The 24,332-nt window shown below is 35.4% G+C and overlaps 1 protein-coding gene across 1 annotated transcript in view; it reads right to left on the reverse strand.

Moving 5' to 3' along the window:
* The window catches only part of LOC149790141 (presequence protease, mitochondrial-like), a 72,907-nt gene that overhangs the window by 16,671 nt on the left and 31,904 nt on the right, over positions 1–24,332 (reverse strand). The window contains exons 14-20 of the mRNA XM_089972120.1: positions 23,045–23,183; positions 20,694–20,810; positions 19,355–19,484; positions 12,201–12,321; positions 9,413–9,489; positions 7,116–7,281; positions 3,035–3,135 (exon numbers count right to left, since the gene is read on the reverse strand). Coding sequence (XP_089828246.1) covers positions 3,035–3,135; positions 7,116–7,281; positions 9,413–9,489; positions 12,201–12,321; positions 19,355–19,484; positions 20,694–20,810; positions 23,045–23,183 — 851 coding nt within the window. The remainder of the gene's footprint in view (positions 1–3,034; positions 3,136–7,115; positions 7,282–9,412; positions 9,490–12,200; positions 12,322–19,354; positions 19,485–20,693; positions 20,811–23,044; positions 23,184–24,332) is intronic.

Consider the following 24,332-nt stretch of genomic DNA (forward strand, 5'->3'; position numbering starts at 1 on the left):
AGGATTCAAACCTGTGCCCTTTCAGTCACGAGTCAAGCATGCTAATCACCATACCACTCCAACCTCCTGCTTCCATTAGTGACCTCTGACCTTTTATCACATTCAGGATAAAGCATCAGGTCTATTTTACATCCCTGAGCCCAAAACTGGAGATAATGAAGAATAAATACTCTGTATACCTCAAATATTTATATATAAGAAATCATACAGTCCAAAGCCTCCTGGCCTTGAATACACACTGATCCCTTACTATAATATTTCTTACTGCCATATATACCTGATTAGAAGTCAAGTCCAACTGCAAAACACAAAGACCCAGACATAATGACATGTACTGAATATTCCTATCAAACTGAAAATGCAGCACATTAGACCCTGATGTGATGGAACATTATGTGACAGCAAAAAAGGGTATATGTTGAACTTTCAGTTAGATTTGACTTATAAGTGAGTATATATGATATATCATAGTCCTTGATATAGCACAGGTATGATAATAAATTCTGTGAAACTGGTAAACATTTTTATTTTCCATTCTATACGTAAATTTTTGCATGTATAGCATCCTAGTATACGTCAACACTGCCTATAACATGGTACATTTTTATATCTCTCCCAAACAGCAATGTAGTGGGGTACCTCAGTGTAATGTACCTCAGCATAAAGTGAATTTGCCTATATCAAGGGACACTTTGCAACATACCCCAGCATAAAGTGAATTTGCCTATATCAAGGTACACTTTGAAATGTACCGCAGCATGAAGTGAATTTGCTTATATTGAGGTACACTTTTCAATGTACCCCATCATAAGGTGAATTTGCCTATAACAAGGTATAATTTGCAATGTACCCCATCATAATGTGAATTTGCCTATAACAAGGTATAATTTTCAATGTACCCCATCATAAGGTGAATTTGCCTATAACAAGGTATAATTTGCAATGTACCCCATCATAAGGTGAATTTGCCTATAACTAGGTACAATTTGCAATGTACCCCATCATAAGGTGAATTTGCCCATATCAAGGTTGTTGTTGTTGTAGGGATTAACACCATTTTTCAGCACACAATAGGCTATACATGGCGGCCAGTATTAATGGTGGAGGAAGAACCCGGGAAAACCCTGGAAAGAACCACAGACCCACGAGAAGCTACTGGTTTCTCACATACCCACATTAACTGAATCAGAGACTCGAACCCACGCAGACAGAGGTGAGATGGCAGTGATCTGTAATGGAGAGTGTTTTAGACCACTCGGCCACTCGGGGCCCCTGCCTATATCAAGGTACACTTTGCAATGTACCCCAGCATAATGTGAATTGCTATATCAACATATTTTCATGGCTCTCTTGCAAAATATTACAGAGAGGAACCATTGAACCTGAATTACTTTTTTAGCAGTCTGATGCAATTTCATCAAAATACCCTCAAGAAACAAGAGCCCCATGTGGACCTGATACAGCTCACATAGCTTAGATAGCTTCACTATGCTGGCTGTTGTAAAAACACATCTTATGTAAACTATTTCCCAAACTTTATATCATGCTGATTTTTCCTATTTTACTACATCCTGACACAAATATTTTCTAATGATAAAGGCATAAGTTGTTGTTGTTGTTGTTCTAGGGTTTAACGCCATTTTTCAGCACAAGATAGGCTATACATGGTGGAGGAAGAACCCTGAAAAACCCAGGGAAGAACCACCGACCCAGGAGAAGCTACTGAAAGGCTTTCCCACGTACCCAGGCTAGCCGAGCCTTGGACTCGAACCCATGCAGATGAGATGGCAGTGATCTGGAACGGTGAGTGCTTTAGACCACATGGAGCCCCCTAAAGGCATATGTAATATGCACAGTCACTTGCTCATAATTAAAATCATCCACAATCTTAATGATGATAAACTGAATGGATCAAAACTACAGCTTCAAGAGTGGCAAGAATCTCAGTCAATCAGATGCAAGATCACTTCATTATTCCCCAAGATGTTAACGATATAAACCCACACTGCAATTTAGATCAGAAATGTGGCCTGCAGAGTGGTAATAAGCCAAGCCATTCATGTGTAAGATCACCCCATAAATATGCATGTATCTTTCTCACTGATGAAGTAGTCCAAGATCTTGATCACATAAGCATATACTCCAAGTCTAATCAAAATTGGATCACAAATAGGACTTCCAAATTGTACCAAGCTCAGCCAATCAGAAACAAGATTACATCATTAATATATGTCAATTTAACTCATCACTGAAATGATTCAAGATAATGATGATATAAACCCATAAGATTGATCGAAACTGTCAGAAATACAACTTCCTGATTGGGAACAAACTCACCCAATCTAATACAAGATCAACGTATTAATATGTCTACATCTCAATCATAGTCCAACTTGCATAAGATCTTGATGATATAAGCAGTTTGATCAAAATGTCTTCAAAGCAGAAACAAGGTCAGCCAATCTGAAGCAGGAGCATCTCTTTAATGTCCATGGATCTTGGTCAGTACTGATTCCATCCAAGACCTTGAAGATAAACGGGCTGTTCCATTAAACAATACAGTGGACCCAGGGAAGACACTTTTAAAGAGGGGTACTCACCCATAGATGCAATTTAAAATTTCTTATCATTTTAATATGAACTCTGTGAAATCGAAGTACCCTGGCATAAATTGTTAAAACAACTGCCTTCACTGGGTACCATTATGTTTAAATGGAACAACCCCAAGCCCAAATTTCAAGTTGATCAAACTCGGACCAGATATATGGCTTCCTGAGTGAAAAGTCCAACCAATCAGGTGCAAGAACGCTTCATTAATATGCACAGATCTTGCTCTTTATTGAACAAGTCTGAGATTTTGATGATATAAACCCATATTCCAAGTCTGATTAAAACTGAATCACAAATATGGACTTCAGAGTGGTAACAAGTAATTGCTTACCAAGCGATGATGCACAACAAATAAAGGCTGTCCCATAAGTTCACTTGGCCTTACAATCTTATGAGCTAAAAAATGTTTGATCCTTGTCCCTACCTCATGTTGTCCTTGTTCATCACATACTTGCTAATCTCTTGCAAATTTGTTATAACTTCACTTTGGTCAGAACTTTCAGCAATCTTTTTCATCAAAGATACCTGTACAAATGATAACAAAAATGTGGTTATTTTGTTATAGTCTAAATTAGATATATTTTTGTACCAGGGATCCCAAATTTCTAATGACTCTTGCCAGTTATTTTTTCCTGAAAATTAGGCAGCAGCCAGATATTGCAAAATCGATTATACAAATATTAAAAAGGATGTATTATAAGTTATAACAACAAAAAAGAACATTGAGAAACTCAAATATTAAATGCACCAGAAACTATCGTTTTCAGTGCTGGATCTGCAGTTGCTCTAGTTTTAGTAGTCATTGTTCAGTTTTAGTAGTGATCCTTGCACAGTTAAGTTATATTAGTGATCCTTGCACAGTGCAGTTATATTAGTGATCCTTGCACAGTTCAGTTTTAGTAGTGATCCTTGCACAGTTCAGTTATATTAGTGATCCTTGCACAGTTCAATTTTAGTAGTGATCCTTGCACAGTTCAGTTATATTAGTGATCCTTGCACAGTGCAGTTATATTAGTGATCCTTGCACAGTTCAGTTTTAGTAGTGATCCTTGCACAGTTCAGTTATATTAGTGATCCCTGCACAGTTCAATTTTAGTAGTGATCCTTGCACAGTTCAGTTATATTAGTGATCCTTGCACAGTGCAGTTTTAATAGTGATCCTTGCACAGTTAAGCTATATTAGTGATCCTTGCACAGTGCAGTTATATTAGTGATCCTTGCACAGTCCAGTTTTAGTAGTGATCCTTGCACAGTTCAGTTATATTAGTGATCCTTGCACAGTTCAATTTTAGTAGTGATCCTTGCACAGTTCAGTTATATTAGTGATCCTTGCACAGTTCAGTTTTAGTAGTGATCCTTGCACAGTTAAGTTATATTAGTGATCCTTGCACAGTGCAGTTATATTAGTGATCCTTGCACAGTTCAGTTTTAGTAGTCATCCTTGCACAGTTAAGTTATATTAGTGATCCTTGCACAGTTCAGTTATATTAGTGATCCTTGCACAGTTCAGTTTTAGTAGTGATCCTTGCACAGTTCAGTTTTAGTAGTCATCCTTGCACAGTTCAGTTGTGGTAACGATCCTTGCACAGTTAAGTTATATTAGTGATCCTTGCACAGTTCAGTTTTAGTAGTGATCCTTGCACAGTTCAGTTTTAGTAGTGATCCTTGCACAGTACAGTTTTAGTAGTGATCTTTGCACAGTACAGTTTTAGTAGTCATCCTTGCACAGTTAAGTTATAGTAGTCATCCTTGCATAGTGCAGTTTTAGTAGTCATCCTTGTACAGTACAGTTTTAGTAGTGATCCTTGCACAGTTCAGTTTTAATAGTGATCCTTGCACAATGCAGTTTTAGTAGTGATCCTTGCACAGTACAGTTTTAGTAGTGATCCTTGCACAGTACAGGTTTAGTAGTGATCTTTGCACAGTTCAGTTTTAGTAGTGATCCTTGCACAGTACAGTTTTAGTAGTGATCCTTGCACAGTTAAGTTATAGTAGTCATCCTTGCATAGTGCAGTTTTAGTAGTGATCCTTGCACAGTATAGTTTTAGTAGTGATCCTTGCACAGTTCAGTTATAGTAGTGATCCTTGCACAGTACAGTTTTAGTAGTGATCCTTGCACAGTTAAGTTATAGTAGTCATCCTTGCACAGTGCAGTTTTAGTAGTGATCCTTGTACAGTACAGTTTTAGTAGTGATCCTTGCACAGTTAAGTTATAGTAGTCATCCTTGCACAGTGCAGTTATAGTAGTTATCCTTGTACAGTGCAGTTTTAGTAGTCATCCTTGCACAATTCAGTTTATGTAGTGATCTTTCTGTACTTCAGTTTTAGTAGTGATCCTTCCATACATACTTCACCAGTTATCTTAGAAACTATTTATTTTTTTCTTTCACAAATCTACGTTACAGAATTTCACCCAACAACAGTACTTTATACTGCTCTAATGCTTTTAAAATGTACTTAATTACTGAAAGCACTGTTACCACTTCACAAATGCTTAACACAAAATTGATGGGCATTTACGATCAAGTCTCATTTGAAAGACCAGGTCTTCAAACATGCCTTGAGGATGATAAAAAAGTTACTTGTTGCTATTATCTTTATTCTGTTTAATAATGGTCTAGGCTACACACATTTTGTATTACAGGTACTGCAGCATTGCCAGACAACATGGTTAAAAAGCAAACGGTATCTGGAGTCTTGATGTTATGCAGACAGAGTAGATCCTACGGCGATCATTCCATAATAGAGTTTTTATAAGCTGAGTATCTACACTGTAAGATTACACACCTATTTCATCACTGCAGCTACAATGTGTTCAAACAATTGGAAAAACAAAATGACCAAACCAATGCAAGAGTTATGTGCATATTATGGCCAACATCCAGCTGTCAAATTGGAAAACAGATTTGTTGGTCATGCCCAACATATACAGTCATTTTAGAATCCCTAATCAATAAAACTGCCATAATGTGATGCAATTCAAGGGTAAAGTTCTAAGTCTAACAGGGGGCTTAAACTCCATTTCATTTTGTCAGAAAGCTTTACCTACCATAAATACTTACTCATACATCATATCCAAATGCAGACTGTATAAACCCAGATATGTTGGCTTATACTTTTCCAGCTGACCTGAGTCTCTGCAGTTTGTTAGGAGTAATCAGTATAATATAGACTGTAATCTGCCAGAGCATTATGCCATGGCAGATCAGATTCTATCCTGTTTCACACCTGACTTGTGAGCAAGTACAGATGGCAAGTATTCCCAGCATACAGCCCTATACCAAATCTAGCTTCATTCCATGCAGTCCTTTGAAACTTACTCAGTTAAAAAAAAAAACGAAAAATTTAAGATTGCACAGGATAGAATGCGATGGGACCGATGGACATAGACAATACAATATGACCTCTGCAATGATATAGGGGTGGGGGTGATCAAAATCAAATCTGTTTAGGTTTTTTTGGACAGTGCGTTGAACAGAAAGATTTAGATTTATTTTGATGAATCAGCAAATTTATGCAAGTAATTATAGTTTAAATAAATTTAAATTACATATCCTGCTTTATAAACCCCACACATTTTCATATAAGATACACGTAAAGTTAAGACAGAAAAGTCTAACAATATAAAGGAATATATATCACATCATGACAGTAAATATGGCATGTGATATCCAATAAACATAAACTGTGTCCTTCCTGCTTAAATTCACAAGAATCTGAATACTCCTTTTTATTTTTTTGTGCTGATTATTAATACTTTTCATCTTCAACATGCATCACTTGCTGGACACCATTTGTTAAAAATTCTTTGATGAACAGTTTGATCATGCAAACAGTTTGCATGAAAAATATGTGCAATTTAAAGAATCTGAGGTGCTGCTGTAAAGTCAGTCTTGTTCCCTAACTCCTCTAGTTATAATATCAAACCCAGATTCAAATCAAACATGGATGAAAAAATTATCCAGATTTTTCAGCAAGAATCATTTTTTTATGCTTTTGCTTTTATTCTGTAAATCCATATATGAACGGTCATTTTCGTTAAGACTTAAAACAAATCGTAAGGGTTAGCAGGTCTGTTATAACAATTCCATATTAAAGCAAAATGAAATCTGCCAAAAGCTTATGTTTTGACAACTTCAGTAGTGCATGACTAACATACCTAATGCAATCACTGAAGTATGCAAAGTAGATCACTGGCATCTACTTTTGATCTTTGGGCACAGGTACACAAACATTCTAAACATGAATGGACTTGTGATGTTTATTGACTGTGCATGAGACAGTATTTGAGACATGAAGGCAAATGCAAAAGCTTTCACTCAAAAAGGGACATAATTTTGATGTGATTGTTAATACTGAAAACACTGTCATTGCCACTACTGGCAACAGAATAGTCAATCATATATTTTGCTTTAAAGGTACAGCAAAAATTGTTACCTTGAAACTGGCTGTGACAGAAAAAAGTTTATAAAGAAAGCAACCCAGTGAAGTACAAGAAAACAAACCTGTGTTACACCAGAGAACTGCTCCTTCAGACTGGCTGCAGGGGAGAGGTGTGATGCACAGTGTGTCATCGCGTAACTGTGGCCTGCATGTGACAAGCTAGCTGCCATGTCAGCAGCGGTCATTTTTATGAGGGTTGTTAGCCTGTTACTGTCTGTGAGGTCAGCACTGGAAAAAAGGTACTAAAGTTTTTTAATGAGCATTACCATTATAGCACTGAATCTGTTAATTTTGTCTGACCTTGTAATTAATGATGCATGCATTTCTTTACCTGACACATTTCAAGTCTTTCAAAATATTCATGTAACATTTGTCACTAATTCACAAGATGCTGTCTCAGGGTCTTTCATTTCTAAATTCTATGCCATAATTTACTTTAGTCTGTGTACTAAAGAAAAATTGTGGATTTTCTGGGGAGTTATGCATACATGAAGGTAAAGGGTCTAATGGCACATCAGCACATTACAGGCTATATTGCCAATTAAAAAAAATTACCTATAGGTAACTAGCACAAGATTGTTGAGGTGAAACCAGGATGTATGACCACAAGAGGAGGCTCTTAAAAAGGATTGGAAATGCCATGAAAGAGGACTGGAAATGTATATCAATAGGAGTTCCTAAAAGAGGATGTATGACCACGATAGGAGGCTCTGAAAACAGATTGGAAATGCCATGAAAGAGGACTGGAAATGTATTATATCAATAGGAAGCCCTAAAAGAGGATGTATGACCATGATAGGTGGCTCTGAAAAAGGATTGGAAATGCCATGAAATAGGATTGGAAATGTATGATATCAATAGAAGGCACTGAAAGAGGACTGGAAATGCATTATACCAACAGGAAGCCCTAAAAGAGGACTGGAAATGTATGATACTAATAGGAGGCCAAGAAAAAGGATTGGAAATTTATAAGAAGGCACAAAAAGAGGATTAGAAATGTATGATATCAACAGGAGGCCCTAAATGAGGATTGGAAATGTATGATATTGACAGAGGCCTAAAATAATAATAATAATAATGAGGACTTTGTATAGCGCCTATTCTTTAGAAGCTCTAAGCGCTTTACAACATTAAACAACACCTATAACATAAAAAACATATAATGATATGATTACAAAAACAAACACCATGAAATTATAAAACATAAAAAACATGCTGAAAATATTTAAGGTAGGAAACATTATTAGGTCTTTAAGTTTGTTCTTGCAGTTGAAATAAATGAGTTTTAAGAGATCTCTTGAATGGGATCTCTGTGTCTTTGTGTCTAAGTTCAGTGGGCAATTCATTCCACGTTGCTGGGCCCTGGTATGCAAAAGAACACTGTCCATATGACTTTGTTTTCATAGTGGGAATAATGAGTATACGATTGTCAGAAGAGGAGCATAAGTATCTTGCTGGTGTGTATACATGGGTGAGGTCGGATAGGCATGTTGGACTGGAGTCCATCAGTGAAACGTAGCACAGAGAACAAATTTTTTGTTTGATTCTGGATTGAATGGATAGCCAGTGTAGGGTACAGAGCAGCGGGGAGGTGTGCTCTGATCATGGTACTCTAAGTATGATCCGAGCAGATGTGTTTTGAACTTTTTGAAGTTTCTGGAGTAGATATTGAGATGAACCAGACAGAATTGAGTTACAATAGTCCAGTCTTGTAAGTACTAATGAACACACAAGTGTTTTAGTGGCATCAACTAAAAGATATTTGCGAATGGAGCTGATGCGTCTCAACTCAAGATATGCAGCCTTGCATATGTTCATGACATGCTGGTGCAATGTGAGAGTACTGTCCAGAGTAACACCTAGCTTTCATACTGATTGTGTGAATTTAATTTTGTTGTTGCTGATATTTATTGTTTGAGGTAAAGGATGTGAATGAGAAAGTCTTTGTGTTGTGATCAGAATGGCCTCAGTTTTATCATCATTCATCTGCATCTTGTTACATGTCATCCATGATTTCACATCTGAAATGCACCTCTGAGGACCGGAAATGTATGATACTGATAGGAGGCCCTGAAAGAGGATTGTTAATGCATGATATTGATAGGAGGCCCTGAAAGAGGATTGAAAATGTAGGGCATCAAAAGGAGACCATCTAAGAGGATTGGAAATGTATGACATCAATAGGAGGCCCTGAAAGAACATCAGAAATGTATGACCTCAACAGGAGGCCATGATGGAGGACTGGCTGAGGACAGCTAAAATTTTCAAATTCTCCATCATATAACATATGGTTACCAATGTCTGTATGTCCTTCATTCATTATAATCTATCATATATATCAGCTAACGGATGTACTTACTTGCGAAAAATTTCAGTCCATAATGAAAACATCTTTTCTGTGTTTCTCTCCAGACAATGAGAAGAAAATATAAGGCCCTGAAAAAGAAATTTATTTTAAGACTTAAATATAAGGCCCTGAAAAAGAAATTTATTTTAAGACTTAAATATAAGGCCCTGAAAAAGACTGAAAATGATGTATAAATGGTCTTGCAAATGAAATTCATAAGTTAAATTTTCATACCGTACAGTGTAGACAGTCCCTTAGTAAAACCATCTAATGGTCTTCATGGAGTAATTCAAGCCTGACCTGTTATGGTATATATGTAATCAATTATAATGCTGTTTTGTTGACCAACTGAATAATAAAGCATACAAATTGTTACAAGCAGTTCATTGCATACAACATCCGTCAACACACTTCATCTCTTTTGTTTGTGGCATTCATGTGCAGTTAGGTGTTTAAGGTTTCAACCAATGGCACATCAGCTTGAACTTGACCCAGTTTCAGTACAGTACAAGCTGCTATGAGTGACCACCTGTCATTTCCGATCACAACTGTTATCTATGGACAGATTTTATTATATAAATGACTATCTGCTGAATGGGACCTCAATGTCTTTGCAAAACATGCATTTTGACAATGCTATAAACAACTGCATTGCAAAAGTTGGGATAAACTCCACAGACATTTTTTTAATCCCTGTAAGAATGACTGCTTACACATTCTAAAAAAAAAATTAGGCTTGCTATTGGTATCTAAGTTTTGCAGGTATGCTTATAGTGTTTTATATTTACTATTGTAAGCCAGATTAAAGAACATGTAGATTATTCCAACAATTAGACTGGTTCCCGCCTTAAGGTAACTACTGCCCAAATGTACAAATAGGACCCTGTATCCAGCTCTGTGAACGGCGTATTGTGAGAACAGAAGACATCACGGACCTTTATGTAATCATTTGTAACAATGATCGTTTGAACAGTAAAAATCATTCTGATGAAAAACACGCATTAAAAAGAACAAAAAGGCAGTGATGGTCTGGCTACCAGTTGGAATATAGCGACAGATTGTACGATCCATAAACCAGGCTAATGTACATGTTGCAAACTGCCGAAATTAAGGTAGTGGGGGCATATATTGTTTGTCTTTAGAGTTAATCCATATTGCTTGGGGTGAATAAGGTCTTTTGTCTATTAAACCAGCAAGTGATTCAACTAATAGTGATAAAGGCGTGTGATGTTTGTTGGGGTTTATTTCCCTGATGTTACATTGATTACATCCCAAACACCAAGCTGTATATTCAAGTTGGTGTGACTGGGTTACTCACATTTATTTATAGAGTTAATCCCTGTATGTCTTCTTTGGTCTCTTAAGTAAATGATTCTGTTTCTGGATGAAACAAATTTTTCTTTTTATTCCATTAATTATTAGATATGAAATGCACATGTATAGATTTTTCATATTTTCCTGAAGCATAGTCAAAACCATTTTTACCGTCGTTATTGAAACTGAGAACTAATAATGTTAACCTCGGCTAATGTGGGTATGTGAGAAAGCTTGCCGGTAGGTTCTTGTGGGTCGGTGGTTCTTTCCAGGGTTCTTCCTCCACCATTAACACCGGCTGCCATATATAGCTTATCTTGTGCTGAAAAAATGGCATTAAACCCCATTACGACAACGACAATAATGTTAACACCAAGTACATCAATAACAATGGAAGAACCTCAACTAAAAAGAGACAAATTTTAATGCTGGAGAAAATAATTATTATATTTGAAAGAAATGAAAAAGAGCAGACCACTCGCAAAATAGCAGTTTAAATGTTGGTAAAACACATTTAGGGTGCTATAAAGGAAAAGAAGAAAATCAAAAATAATTTTATATGCTAACACATGTACATGAGATCTTCGAATGTATATATGATTTCATGTTTAATGATAGAAGTATATCTTTATTGCTATATAATTTTGTTTTCAGATGAATGCATACAATATTTTAGCAAGAACTATTATTAAAGAATAGACTATGTGTACAGTGATTGTGGTCATTTTTCTTTAAATTGTTCTGAAACTGGACTTTGGAAACTGCTCTTTTTGCACAAACCTGTTAAGAGAGATCACCTGTCTTGAGAGACTATTTTCTGTTGGCAGAAGGGGTGGTCTCTCATAACAGGTTTTACTGTAGCAGGAAGTGAAGAAGAGTGTATCAATCTTGTTTAATGGGATGCCAGCCAACTGCAGGTTAACCACAGGTCGATGATGGTATGTACAAGACCCTGAAATGTGTAATATAGCCAAATCCACATTTATTTTCGTTCCATTTATATATATATTTCAGTTATAATCTAGAAGCTTTTCATTTATGGTCCCTGAATGGAATTCTGATTTTGTGTGTATTGTTTCTATTCATTCATTTTCATAAACTTGGAATAAGCTAACCAAAATCTGGGCATCCATTTCCAATGACATTAAATTGAAGAGTTCTATTGCTTTGGTAGCTTTTCATTCGCACATAAAAGCAGGACTATAGTGGCTCCATTCCTACAGTCGCGATCAATTGAAAATCTCGACCTTCGAGACTTAACCAGTCGCGAAAGCACTAGCTGCGTAGGTGACTTAAATCCTTTAATTGGCTGATTGAAGAGTTGAGATGTGTGAATGACCTGTAAAGGTTAGCACCTCAGATCACTTGGCCACTCAGGCCCCTTTGAGGGTGGAACTCAAAGAAATGACCTCCTGATCCTGCACCTGTGGAGTTTATGACTAGGTCACACCACCTCATAATTCATATTAAAAACTCTTTGAATTACCTGTTCCAAGGCCAAACAGTCATTAGGATCTGTTGTAATGTGAGTACCAGAACCAAGGCCACCAGTGTACAGCTCCACTTGGTGGGAAAATTGTTTGTAGTCATATGGTCCTGCACCCATCCTATAATTGAAAAAATATAATTTGAAAACCAGACCACCAAAGAACATGATTAGGCATAAAAGTTAAAAATGTTAAGAAAACTAAATTAACAAAATGTTAGTTCCATTGTTAACATTGCTACAAAATATGTAAGGCAAATTTAAATCTCTGAGAGATATATTTTACAGAAACTCATCAAATGGATGACAGGCTGTACACATTACAAGAATGGAGGGTATGGTTTCAAGAATATTTAAGGGTATAGCTTCACGATTCAACTGTCCAAGTATGACAGCTATACTTCCCAGGATTTGTAATCTATGGCTATGGAAAATAAGAGTCCCTCAATGGGACTGATGCTTTACTGTTCAAACCAATTTCCAGTAATGTGTGATACAAGTCATTTTTAGACTTAAAATCCCATGCCAATATAAGCAGGTGGAGAAGCAACAGCATTTTCAAGATGGCCACTGTGGCACTGTATACATTTAGTACCAACTAGACATTGTTATACATTCTATGATGAAAATCCCATGTCAGTATAATCACCATTCTGCCAGATTTTTCAAGATGGCCACTATGAACTGGATTTTGAAATGGCATCATTTTCATTCATAGCCAACTGGACATTTCATTCATGACTAAATGGACATTTCATTCATGACTAACTAGACATTTCATTCATGACTAACTAGACATTTCATTCCTGACTAACTGAACATTTCATTCATGAATAACTGGACATCTTAATAAGTCTTATTGTGAAAACTTCATGCTGATGTGACTTTCTATCTAGAAGAAGTAAGGGATAACCAGATTTTCAAGGTACTGCATCAGCAACAGTTTCATTTAGGACAAAATAAATATCTGAATTAGTCTTCTATCAAAAACCCCATTCTGATATGACTTTCCATTCAGGAATAAGTAGTAATATAAACAGGGTTCATACAGAATTCTGATTGATAAATTCAAAGACTTTTCCCAAACTTTTAAAGACCGTAAACATAGATTTCCAAGACCTACTTTCACTAACGTTTTGTATACAAGTTATGTTATATGAGAAAATAATGATAACAAAATACTACAATATTGTTTAATGATGAAATGAAACTGAACGGGTCATCAAAATAAAGAAACCAGGAAAAGTTGACTACATTTGAATCTAACAACCTTGTACAACTTTTATCTGCAATTATGGAAAGAAATTAAAATGCTTGGGTTTATTCAATTTTCAAAGACTTTTAAAGACCTTAGAGTCATCTGCTCAATTTTCCCAAACTTTTAAGGCCTTGAAAATGCTATCTCATTTTACACAAACTGTCAAAGACCTTCAAAAAAAACGTATGAACCCTGTACAAAGATTTTCAAGGTGGACATGCTGGATGTCAGAAACACACTATTTTTATTTAGGACCTACTAAGCATCATAAGAAGTCTTCTGGTGAAAACCCCATGTCAATATGACTTTCTGTTCCACTGTATTAACGATCACACGATTCTCGATATGGCTGCCACAGTACCCACACTGGACAGTAGATAAGCACCATTTTCATTTATCACCAACTAGATACCACGAAAGGTCTTTAAGTCTAAAATCCCATATTGATATGGTTATCCTTTCAGGAGAAGCTAGAACAAGATTTTCAAGATGGTCACTGTGGTGGCCATATTGGATAGCCAAGTGGCACCATTTCATTCAAGACAAACTAGACACAAAAATGTTCACGTGAATAGCCCATGTCAATCTGACTTTCCATTCAGGCGGAGCAGCAATCACAAAGATTTCAAAGTCAGCTGACATGCTAGCCATATCTGAAGTCATATCAGCTCTATTTTTGTTTACGATCAACTAGATAGCATAAGATGTCTTTCAGTGGAATGTCCATGTTGATATGACCATACATTCAAGAGGAATAGCAGTAAGTCTTTTTTGAGATGGCTGCCTTGGTCATATTGGATGTCAAAGGCATCATTTTCATTTAGCATCCACTAAATATTATATGAAGTCTTTACCAAAAAACAGTATGTAGATATGACCATTCCTTCAGGAGAGGTAGATTCTCAAGGTGGATGTTGTGGTGGCCATATTGAATTTGTTAGCAACACTATTTTCATTTGGGACCAACATGACCTTGTGATCAATGTACGTTTAAAGTTTCATAGCAATTCTAAAAGTATTTTAGAAGAAGTACCAATAAGGAAAATAGTTTAGAAGAAGTATCGATAAGGAAAACTTGTGCTAACAAATGGATAATGGATGACAGACAAAAGGCCATCCCAATAAGCTATCTGGTCTACAACCAGTAGAACAAAAACATGAAACATCTACCCAAGATTTTCAAATGACCTTGACCCTGCCAGACGGTCTGAGAGAGAATAAGGGTAAATGAATCTACAATTCAGGTAGGATAGCTATTCATTCCAGGATTCAAAATTTATGAACAAATAGAAAAGCTTCACCCAAAACCATAACCATTGTTGATAAGACCAACAACACCAATGAAATGATTGATACCTATGGTCCTGTACATGTCCAAACTGACATGGCATAAAAAGTGAACAAAATGAGAAAACAGATGACAAAGGAGTAGATTTGGTTTCATGCATCTAAAGCTATGAATTTGTTTAAGCAAGTATTTCATTTATCAGCTGTGGGATTAAAATTGCTGATTTTGTGTAATTTATTCAGAATTAAGTTAGGGCTGTTCCAGTAAAATATATGTCAGACACAATAGAGGAAACTTATAGTAGTAACCAATACATTTAGTTTAGAAGTTCAATGATATGTCATAACCATTAGAGTGACCTCAGTACTGTTATAAGTATTTTTTTAAAGTTGCTTTCCCTGAATCCAATGTATATTTAAATGGTATAGCCCCTTTATCATTCTTAGTCTCATGTATATTTAAATGATACAGCCCTGAGTATCATGCATAGTCCCATGTATATTTAAATGGTACAGCCCCTATATCATTCTTAGTCTCATGTATATTTAAATGATACAGCCCTTAGTATCATGCATAGTCATGGAAGTTGAAGGTGTATGTCGAGGCCGTGCTGGAAATAATCTCATGTTACGGTTTAGGCTCAAATAAACAGTAAGACAAGAAAGAGTGAAAACAACAAGCTTTGAAAAAATTTAACAAATTATTTATTTACCTGGAAAAATACTGTAAAAATGAAAAAATAAGAACTTACAGTTTCAAGAATCAAATCCAAAAATAATCCAAGAATAATCCACAAATTAAATTTCAGAAGTCTTAAAAATGAAATGTTCTAATGAATTCAAGCTCGAGTCCAAATGAAGTATCCAAGATGGAAGGAGATGACATATGCTGTATCCTGTATAGTGTGGTTGTCTAAAGTTCCTTGTAGAAATACAAGCAATAACACTCCGGTTTTGGAAATCCAAATCAAATTTTTAAGAAATGTCTTTGTTCAAGAATTCTGTATGAGCATTCAAAATATCTCCAGAGAAACGAATTACTCTTTTAGAATCCAAATAATTTGAATAAACATTAAAATGTAATTCCCAAAATGATTCAACAATAGAAACACCTTTACGTCCCAATGTTTAGAAGCCTAACTGACAGATCTCTCTCTAAGCAATGGTTTAAAACTTGAATATTGTGGAAAACAGATGCCTGGATAAGGGTCACGTGATCATGTTTACATCACATACTCTCAGAATAGCCCTAACAAGAACCAATCATTTTACTCAAATAAAATAAAAAAAGTTCTTTACTTCAATAAAACTATTTACAAGCCTAGGGTCACGAATTCAATACAGCCTTGATCTCACCCTTATTATTCCCACGATAAAAATAAATTTAAAAAAACTTGTTCACATGACTGTTACTAATTTTGAATTAAGGTCGGAACTATGCAGGGATGGTCCTGGCTTTCAAAAAGCTGTCGCCAAAATAATCGCCAACCTCAATATTTTGTCGCCAATTTTCAAAAAGTGTCGCCAAAAAAAGTAGTGTACATTTTTCCAAGTGTTAATTTAGTCTATTAATGTAACAGGCAATGAAAATTACAAAAGATGGATTAGTTAATACTTTAATTACAACAAGCATTAACAAAATGTTACAAAGTGTTACATGAAGATCCGTCGCGATTTTAGGGCTGCCCACTTGTTGAATGCAGTTTCAAAGTCTAATTTTTCACATCTGTACATGCTGATTCTCATTAAATTCTCGAGAGATGAGATGCAGAGCTTATTTCTGATGTCAGTTTTTATGAGGTTCATCTTACTGAATCCACGTTCACAGTCCACAGTGCAGACAGGTGACACCAGTAGTCTCTCAGCAGCCCCCCCCGCCCCCCCCCCCATGGCTAGCTTCACAAAGCTTGTAGCGAATTGCTTCCTAAATCCCAAGAATGACCACTGAATGCTGTATAAATTTTCTCGACAAGAAAAATAGGATCTCCATTCCCACGAATGAAACTTACACGAGTCAACACCTGGCAATATTGGACCGTATATATAAGCGTAAATTCACACCCAATTAAGGGATTCTTTCACTCCTGTATTTTGAGAAATAAATAATTATTATTAATTATGCAAAACTGTTTTGTTTTTTTGTTTTTTTTTTGCTATTTCTTGTTGCGGAGTTTAAGTCTCTGCAGCCGTAACACGGGACTGATGGCAAAAGAAAAAGATCAATGAGTAAAATGCTGCACTGGCGACAGATGTAATTGTGATTGAGATTTTTTCCATTTGCTTTGTATTTATACACAGTAGTCGGTACTTCAAAGGTTATCAGTTTTCTATGAAGGTTCAGCAAAACTATTGTATTGGTATATGTATAAAAAAAAAAAAACAGAATGATTAGCCATACAATTAATTGTATCTGTTCTATTCGTGTCTTCAGAAGTCGGTCAGTTGTAGGTATAGTGCGGTAGCATGACTGACTGTATCGCAGCATACAGTACTCAGCCCAGATGTCAGCATAAGCAGATTATGATGTAACAATGCACTGTAAAGATAGGGTTGTCAATAAGAACAAAGGACCGTTTGTGTAACTGATTGATTCCAATGCATTGCTTAGTCAAGTTTATGGGTTCCTTTCATTCTGGCTTTAAATTTATTCAGTCCAAATCCATGATTGTATGTACAAATTAAATAACCAAAAAGTATGTCGCCAAAAAAATCGCCAGATGGGATATTTTTGTCGCCAATAAGGAAAAAAAATCGCAATTTGCGACATTGGCGAAGCCCAGGACGATCCCTGCTATGTCAGCTTTAAGTGTTTATAAAATGAACAGTCAAGGTCAAACTATTTTCTGGAAACGCATCGAGTTCATAGTAAATGAAACTACATTATTTTGACAAATAATGAAATTAAAAAAACAAAAAGATTTTAAAACTTACAAACAATTAAATCAGATATAAATCAAATCAAATATATATAACAATAAGGTGATCGGCATATGGTGCCTAATTTTTTACAGGCTATCCTGTTATAGGTCACCATAGTTTTAGCTCTCTCTTTTGCCTTTGTTGGTTGTCTGGCAGAGATGGTCAACCATTCATCTGCAGACAAGCATGAGCACATGTTGCAAGAATGGACCCCAATTGCATACCACACAGCTTATACATGAATTGTGATTGTCTTCAGCCAGCTTGAATTATCTGCATTGACACCTCTAAATGGAAAAAGCACAGCATTTGCACACTCACCTTAAAGCAGTTGAGTATCACACTTAACATATTGTGATGAGGATACAATGAATGAAGAAAAATGACATTACATGCATTACCTTATAACATGTAACATTAAATACATGACCTTAAAACATGCAACAGTACATGCATGACCTTAAAATGTAACATTACAGGCATGACCTTAAAATGTAACATTACAGGCATGACCTTATAACATGTAACATTACAAGCATGACCTTAAAACATGCAACATTGCATGCATGACCTTAAAACATGCAACATTACATGCATGACCTTCTAACATGTAACATTAAATGTATGACCTTATAACATGTAAGGGGCCCCAAGTGGCAGAGTGGTCTAAAGTGCTCTCCATTACGGATCACTGCCATCTCACCTCTGTCTGTGTGGGTTCGAGTCTCAGATTCAGCCAATGTGGATATGTGAGAAAGCTTGTCAGTAGCTTCTCGTGGGTCGGTGGTTCTTTCCGGGGTTTTCCCGGGTTCTTCCTCCACCGTTAATACTGGCCGCCATGTATAGCCTATCGTGTGCTGAAAAATGGCATTAAACCCTACAACAACAACAACAATTATAACATGTCACATTACATGCATGACCTTATAATATGTAACATTACATGTATGACCTAATAAAATGTAACATTACATGCATGACCTTCTAACATGTAACATTACATGCATGACCTTGAAACATGTAAAACTACATGCATGACCTTATAACATATAACATTACATGCATGACCTTATAATATGTAATATCACATGTATGACCTTAAAACATGCAACATTACATGCATGACCTTATAACATTCAACTACAGAACAGTTACTTGACAGAATTTACAAACAATGTAGAATACCAAATTAAATTAAAAGTACATTCAGCCATAGGGAGGCAATTGAGATGGTGCCAACAAATTTATCATATGACGAAATTATGTAAATGAAGTCTACATTGAAGATGAAGAAACAGACTGAAAAACTGATGGAGAATACTTCCCTGGCGTGAGAAAACTACACAAACAAAATCACTGAACTTATAAAAAAAAGGAGTTCAGTATTTCCGAGACCGTAAGAAAAAGAATGCATCTCACCATGAGCTGAAGTAGTAAATGACAGCTGCTTGGATTTGGTACCAACCCCTCTAAGGGAAGACCACTCTTGTCTCACTTCCACCTAAGCAAATAGATATCTTAGCACTTATGTTGCTAAACAAAGTCAAAAAGAATAGCAAAAATCTATTTTAACTTTTGAGGGCTGGATTTTCCAGGTACCTGCAACATTATAACTGGATAATGTGTCTGAAAAGCATTACAGTGGCTCATGATGGAGAACTGAAGGGAATTATGTTAAGAAGAAACTCACTTTGTAATAACACCAGAGAAGAGGGGAACATATTTCTTCAGTTCATCTGGTACTTTACTTATATCTGACATCATCCTTACATATGTGACTTCATTGGTAGGTTGAGCACTGTACTGAAGTGGTACACCATCTGTGGAACAAGAACATTATTCATAAATCAAAATTATTATTATTTGTAAATTAGAAAATAAAATTATTAATGAAACAATTATAACTGAAATTTTAAGACTATATTTTAATCACACATTTTATTGTAAAATAAATGAATTAAAAACCTATGGTAACAAATATTTTGTATCTTATTATTCGTTCTTCTTTGTCTCATCTATTACTTTATATTATTAGTCCAATGTTGCTTCTATATTATAGACATTAACAATTTGACCTAAAAGAGTTTGAGGATTGGAAAATATCAACCCAAAAATCAGTTCACTCTTCGGAGTTACTTATTTGATCAACTTAATGATCAATTACCTATATCTCTACAAAGATCTTCAAAAACAGAACATTTTCATTTATTGCATGAAAAAGAAACTTTAATTAAACAATAATGAGCATAATAATAATTGTGTTGCATAAAGAAAAGAATCCGAAATTTATCTGACACAGGAGTTTTGAATAATGAATAGACAATATCATCCCAATAAGGAACAAACAGAAAATGTTTTAATGTTCACATCACAAAACATTAAAATCACATATGTATAGAGATCAACTCTGTGTTCACACCACAAAATATTAAATTCACATATGTATAGAGACCATCTCTGTGTTCACACCACATAACATTAAATTCACATACACAGAGACCATTGCTGTGTTCACACCATAAAACATTAAATTCACATATTACATATAGAGTGTTCACATCAAATAACATTAAATTCACATATATTCAGACCATTTCTGTGTTCACACCACATAACATTAAATTCACATGCACAGAGACCATCTGTGTTCACAAGACAAAATATTAAATCTGCATACATGCAGAGACATCTCAATGTTCACACCACATAACATTAAATTTGCATATGTATAGAGACCATTGCTGTGTTCATACCACATTACATTAAATTCAATTACGTATAGAGACCATCTCAATATTCACACCACAAAACATAAAATTCACATACACATAGAGTCCATCGCTGTGTTCATACCATATAATGTTAAATTCACATATTAGGTTTAAAGATCATCACCATGCTCACACCGTAAAACGTTAAATTCACATACGTATAGAGACCCTCACTGTGTTTACACCACATAACATTAAATTCACATATGTATAGAGACCATCTCAATGTTCACACCACAAAATGTTAAATTCACATACGTATAGAGACCATCTCTGTTGGTTCAGGTTTAATCTTCCTATCAATTTCAGCGACTCTCAATGTAGGAAGACATGACAAATCCTCTTCTGCTGTCTGCATCTTCAACAACTCCAAACCTGCATGAAAAACAAACAATGGTTTTATGACATGTGACCTTGAACTTTGACCTTTAGACTCCAAAGTTGATAGGCTTCTTCCTTCCTCCACATCCATGCCATGCAAAATTTGGTCCAGGTATGACATGTACAACTACTGCCATTATGCAAGTGATCTCGATTTTTTAGTTGCAGTACCCCAAAATAAATGGAAGTGGGTTTTTTTTTACCCCAAGTGCAAGTCATCCCCAAAGTCTGGTACAGGTATGAGATTTAGAACTGATGTTATGATGCAGAACCTATTTTTCTTTAAGAGTGACCATGACCTTTGACTTTTTGAAGCTGAAGTTAATGGACTTCTTTCTTATCCCAAATGCAAGCCTCTACATGGTCTTGTAACTACAGATGGTGGAGAACTCAAGTTACTGTGCAGAAACAAACTGGTAGTGTATGGATGGGCATCAGCATAACATAATATTCACCTTATGGCAGACTCATGAGAATTATATGGATGGAGAAAATATAACCTGGTTTTACATGCAGATTCAGGTTTCATTAAAAAAAACAAGTCATAATTTATACTGAATGTAACTATCAAAATTTCTCATGGCCAAATATTTGCACCAGGTCCCTTTACATTTATAAGTCTGTACAATTGATGTTCCATCATGCGGTCTATTTAATTTATCTAGTGCAATAATATTTGTCATGGAACATACAGAATACAAGTGCAGCATTCAGGAAAACTACTTTTCCTCTCGACCTGATGGAGTACCAATTGGCTGTGCCAAGGAAAACTTTACCATTAACTCATCCCGGGCCAAGCTGATGCAAATTTGTACCGAGATCAGATCTGTGTGCATTTGATTCACTTTGCAAGTGTTGGGAATCAACATTACATAACATCTAGCATGTGTCAATTATTGATTAATTTTGTCTAATTTGCCTAGTTATTGTTAGTCCAGAACATGTTGCAAAACAAAGCCCACTTATCTTTTTTATTTACACATGTAGACAACTCAAAATTTTATACAAAAATGGGTCCAAATCATGAAAATAATGTCACAAGTGAAGACAATGGGTTCAAAAATCTTTTCAAAATCGCTCTTTATATAAGTATTTGAGAAAACAAAAGGATAATAGAGCAAATCAAGAAATCAGTTTAACATCAAGCCCCAAATTTCATAATGATGCTTGCATTTACATTTACACTTTTAGGTCACATTATTTTAATGTGGAGAAAGTTTCTTTTTCAACAAGCTATCACACATCTTGACAAGAAAGACCTGTGACAAGAGCCAGAAAATGTCAAAATGTTTTCAATTTCTGTCAAACCTTTTTGACATTTTATCTTGTCAAACAATGTTATGCTAACTTCATGAGACCAGAATTTTCAAGACTACTTTGTTCATACAATGTCTTAGTATAGTGAATACACCAGCAGATATTTCTGTAAGGATGTAATAACTTCCTGCAAGAAAAATGGTGCTAATTTACATTTAAAAAATGCATTTTAAGTGTGTCTGCTGATTTTCACCAAGTTTCGCTCAATGCATACCACAGTAGGCTATATAGAAAACACATAATGTTGAGACAACAGCTGTTTGGTTATATTTAACTGGGGCCATGTGTAGTAACCTTGCACACTTTTGACCAACCAGTATACTGAGTTTGACAGGTGCTCTTGAGTAATTTTCTAGAAATAACCTACCTCTGTGTGTACACACAATAACCGACATCTATGTGCACACACAATAGCCTACCTCTGTGTGTATGCACAATAACCTAACTCAGTATACACACAATAGACTACCTCTCTATACAGAGAATAACCTACCTCTCTGTGCACACAATAGTTTACCCCCCAGTGTACACACTAGAACCTACCTCTCTGTGCACACAATAACCACCTGTGAACACAAAAAACCTACCTCACTGTGTACACACAATAACCTACCCTATGTGTACACATAATAACCTACCTCTCTGTGTACACACAATAAACGATCTCTTTGAGTCAACACAATAACCTAACTCTGTGTACACAAAATAACCCACCTCTCTGTATGCAGAATAACCTACCTCTGTGTGCTCTGAATAACTTACCCCTCTGTGTACACACTATCACCTACCTCCTGGACTACACACACTAACCACCCATGTAAACACAATAACCTACTTCAGTGTACACACAATAACTTACCTCTCTGTGTACACATAATAACCTACCTCTCTGTGTGCACACAATAACCTACCTCTCTCATAAATCTTCTCCTTATCCACCTCAGTTAAACTGTCCACAAGAGATTTGAGTTTTTCTGCCTCTCGCTGTTTTCTCTTCTCTTCATATTTTTCATCTGGACTCATTCTTAGTGTCAGACGATGAGGATTATCCTGAGTATAAAAAAGTCCTGTCAGGTTCATTTCTAAGCCTTTGTTACGAATACAATGATGACAAAAATTACTGCTTTAAATTTTTAATTGTGCACTTATGTTACATTTTTTAATGATTTTGCCCCTTATCTTTAGTTATGAGAGAGATTGAGAGATTTTGGATTTTTGTAGCCAGTGAGATGATTAACATGTCTAACTGGCAGAGTGGTTTTTTTTTGTACATTTCTATAGTTCGTTCAACATAGCACTGCAAAAAATTTTCCCATCTTAAACTCAGTAAATTTTCAGTCAGAATCATTAAATGTAACTAAAGTACATAATTCATTTTAAATACTTGATGTTAGGAACTTTTATCTAAATATAATGATAATAAAAAAATCAAATACATATTTAAGGAAGATAAAGGGGCATATTTTGTCTATAAGTTTCATCTGGATCTGATTATGGATTGAAAATGACTCTGAGAGTGCCTTCCCCTTTATAACAAATACTTGATACCCAAGAAAAGTGTGTACTGGGTATTCATGGATAAAACCTATGCTGAATCAAAAGGCTGGGTATTCATAGATTAAAATCCAATGTGCAATCCAAAGACTCTGACATTAATATAAGCAAACTTACATTCATTTACACAAATAAACACTAGATTTTTTATTTGTAAAACACATTTGCCCCTTTTCTGCAAGAAAAGGTCAAAACTGAATGAGTTAAAAAATGTACTAAAAGAATTGGAAAAATTGATTTAGCAACATGAAAACATATGCAGGCAATCTACATATACATACAAATATGCCCATCAAGTTTAGTTTGTTGATGTCAAATGTTTCTTTTTAATGAGCCTATAACTCAAAAATTATTTATGTTAAAAATGTATGAGAAATAGAAATATTGCAAAAAAAAAGCATTAAAATCTGTCAAAATATTGTTTGAAAACATGTCAAACCATACTTACACATATGCCTACACAAACTTACAAATATGCCTACACATGCTTACAATATGCCAAAACATGCTCACAAATGTGCCTTTACATGATTACACATATGCCTACACATACCTACAAACATGAATACACACTTACAAACATATCTAACCATACTTACACATGTCTATACATGCTTACAAATAAGCCTACACATGCTTACAAAT

This window comes from Sinohyriopsis cumingii, chromosome 10 (genome assembly GCF_028554795.1).
Source record: "Sinohyriopsis cumingii isolate HCF-2022 chromosome 10, ASM2855479v2, whole genome shotgun sequence".
Classification (NCBI taxonomy): domain Eukaryota; kingdom Metazoa; phylum Mollusca; class Bivalvia; order Unionida; family Unionidae; genus Sinohyriopsis; species Sinohyriopsis cumingii.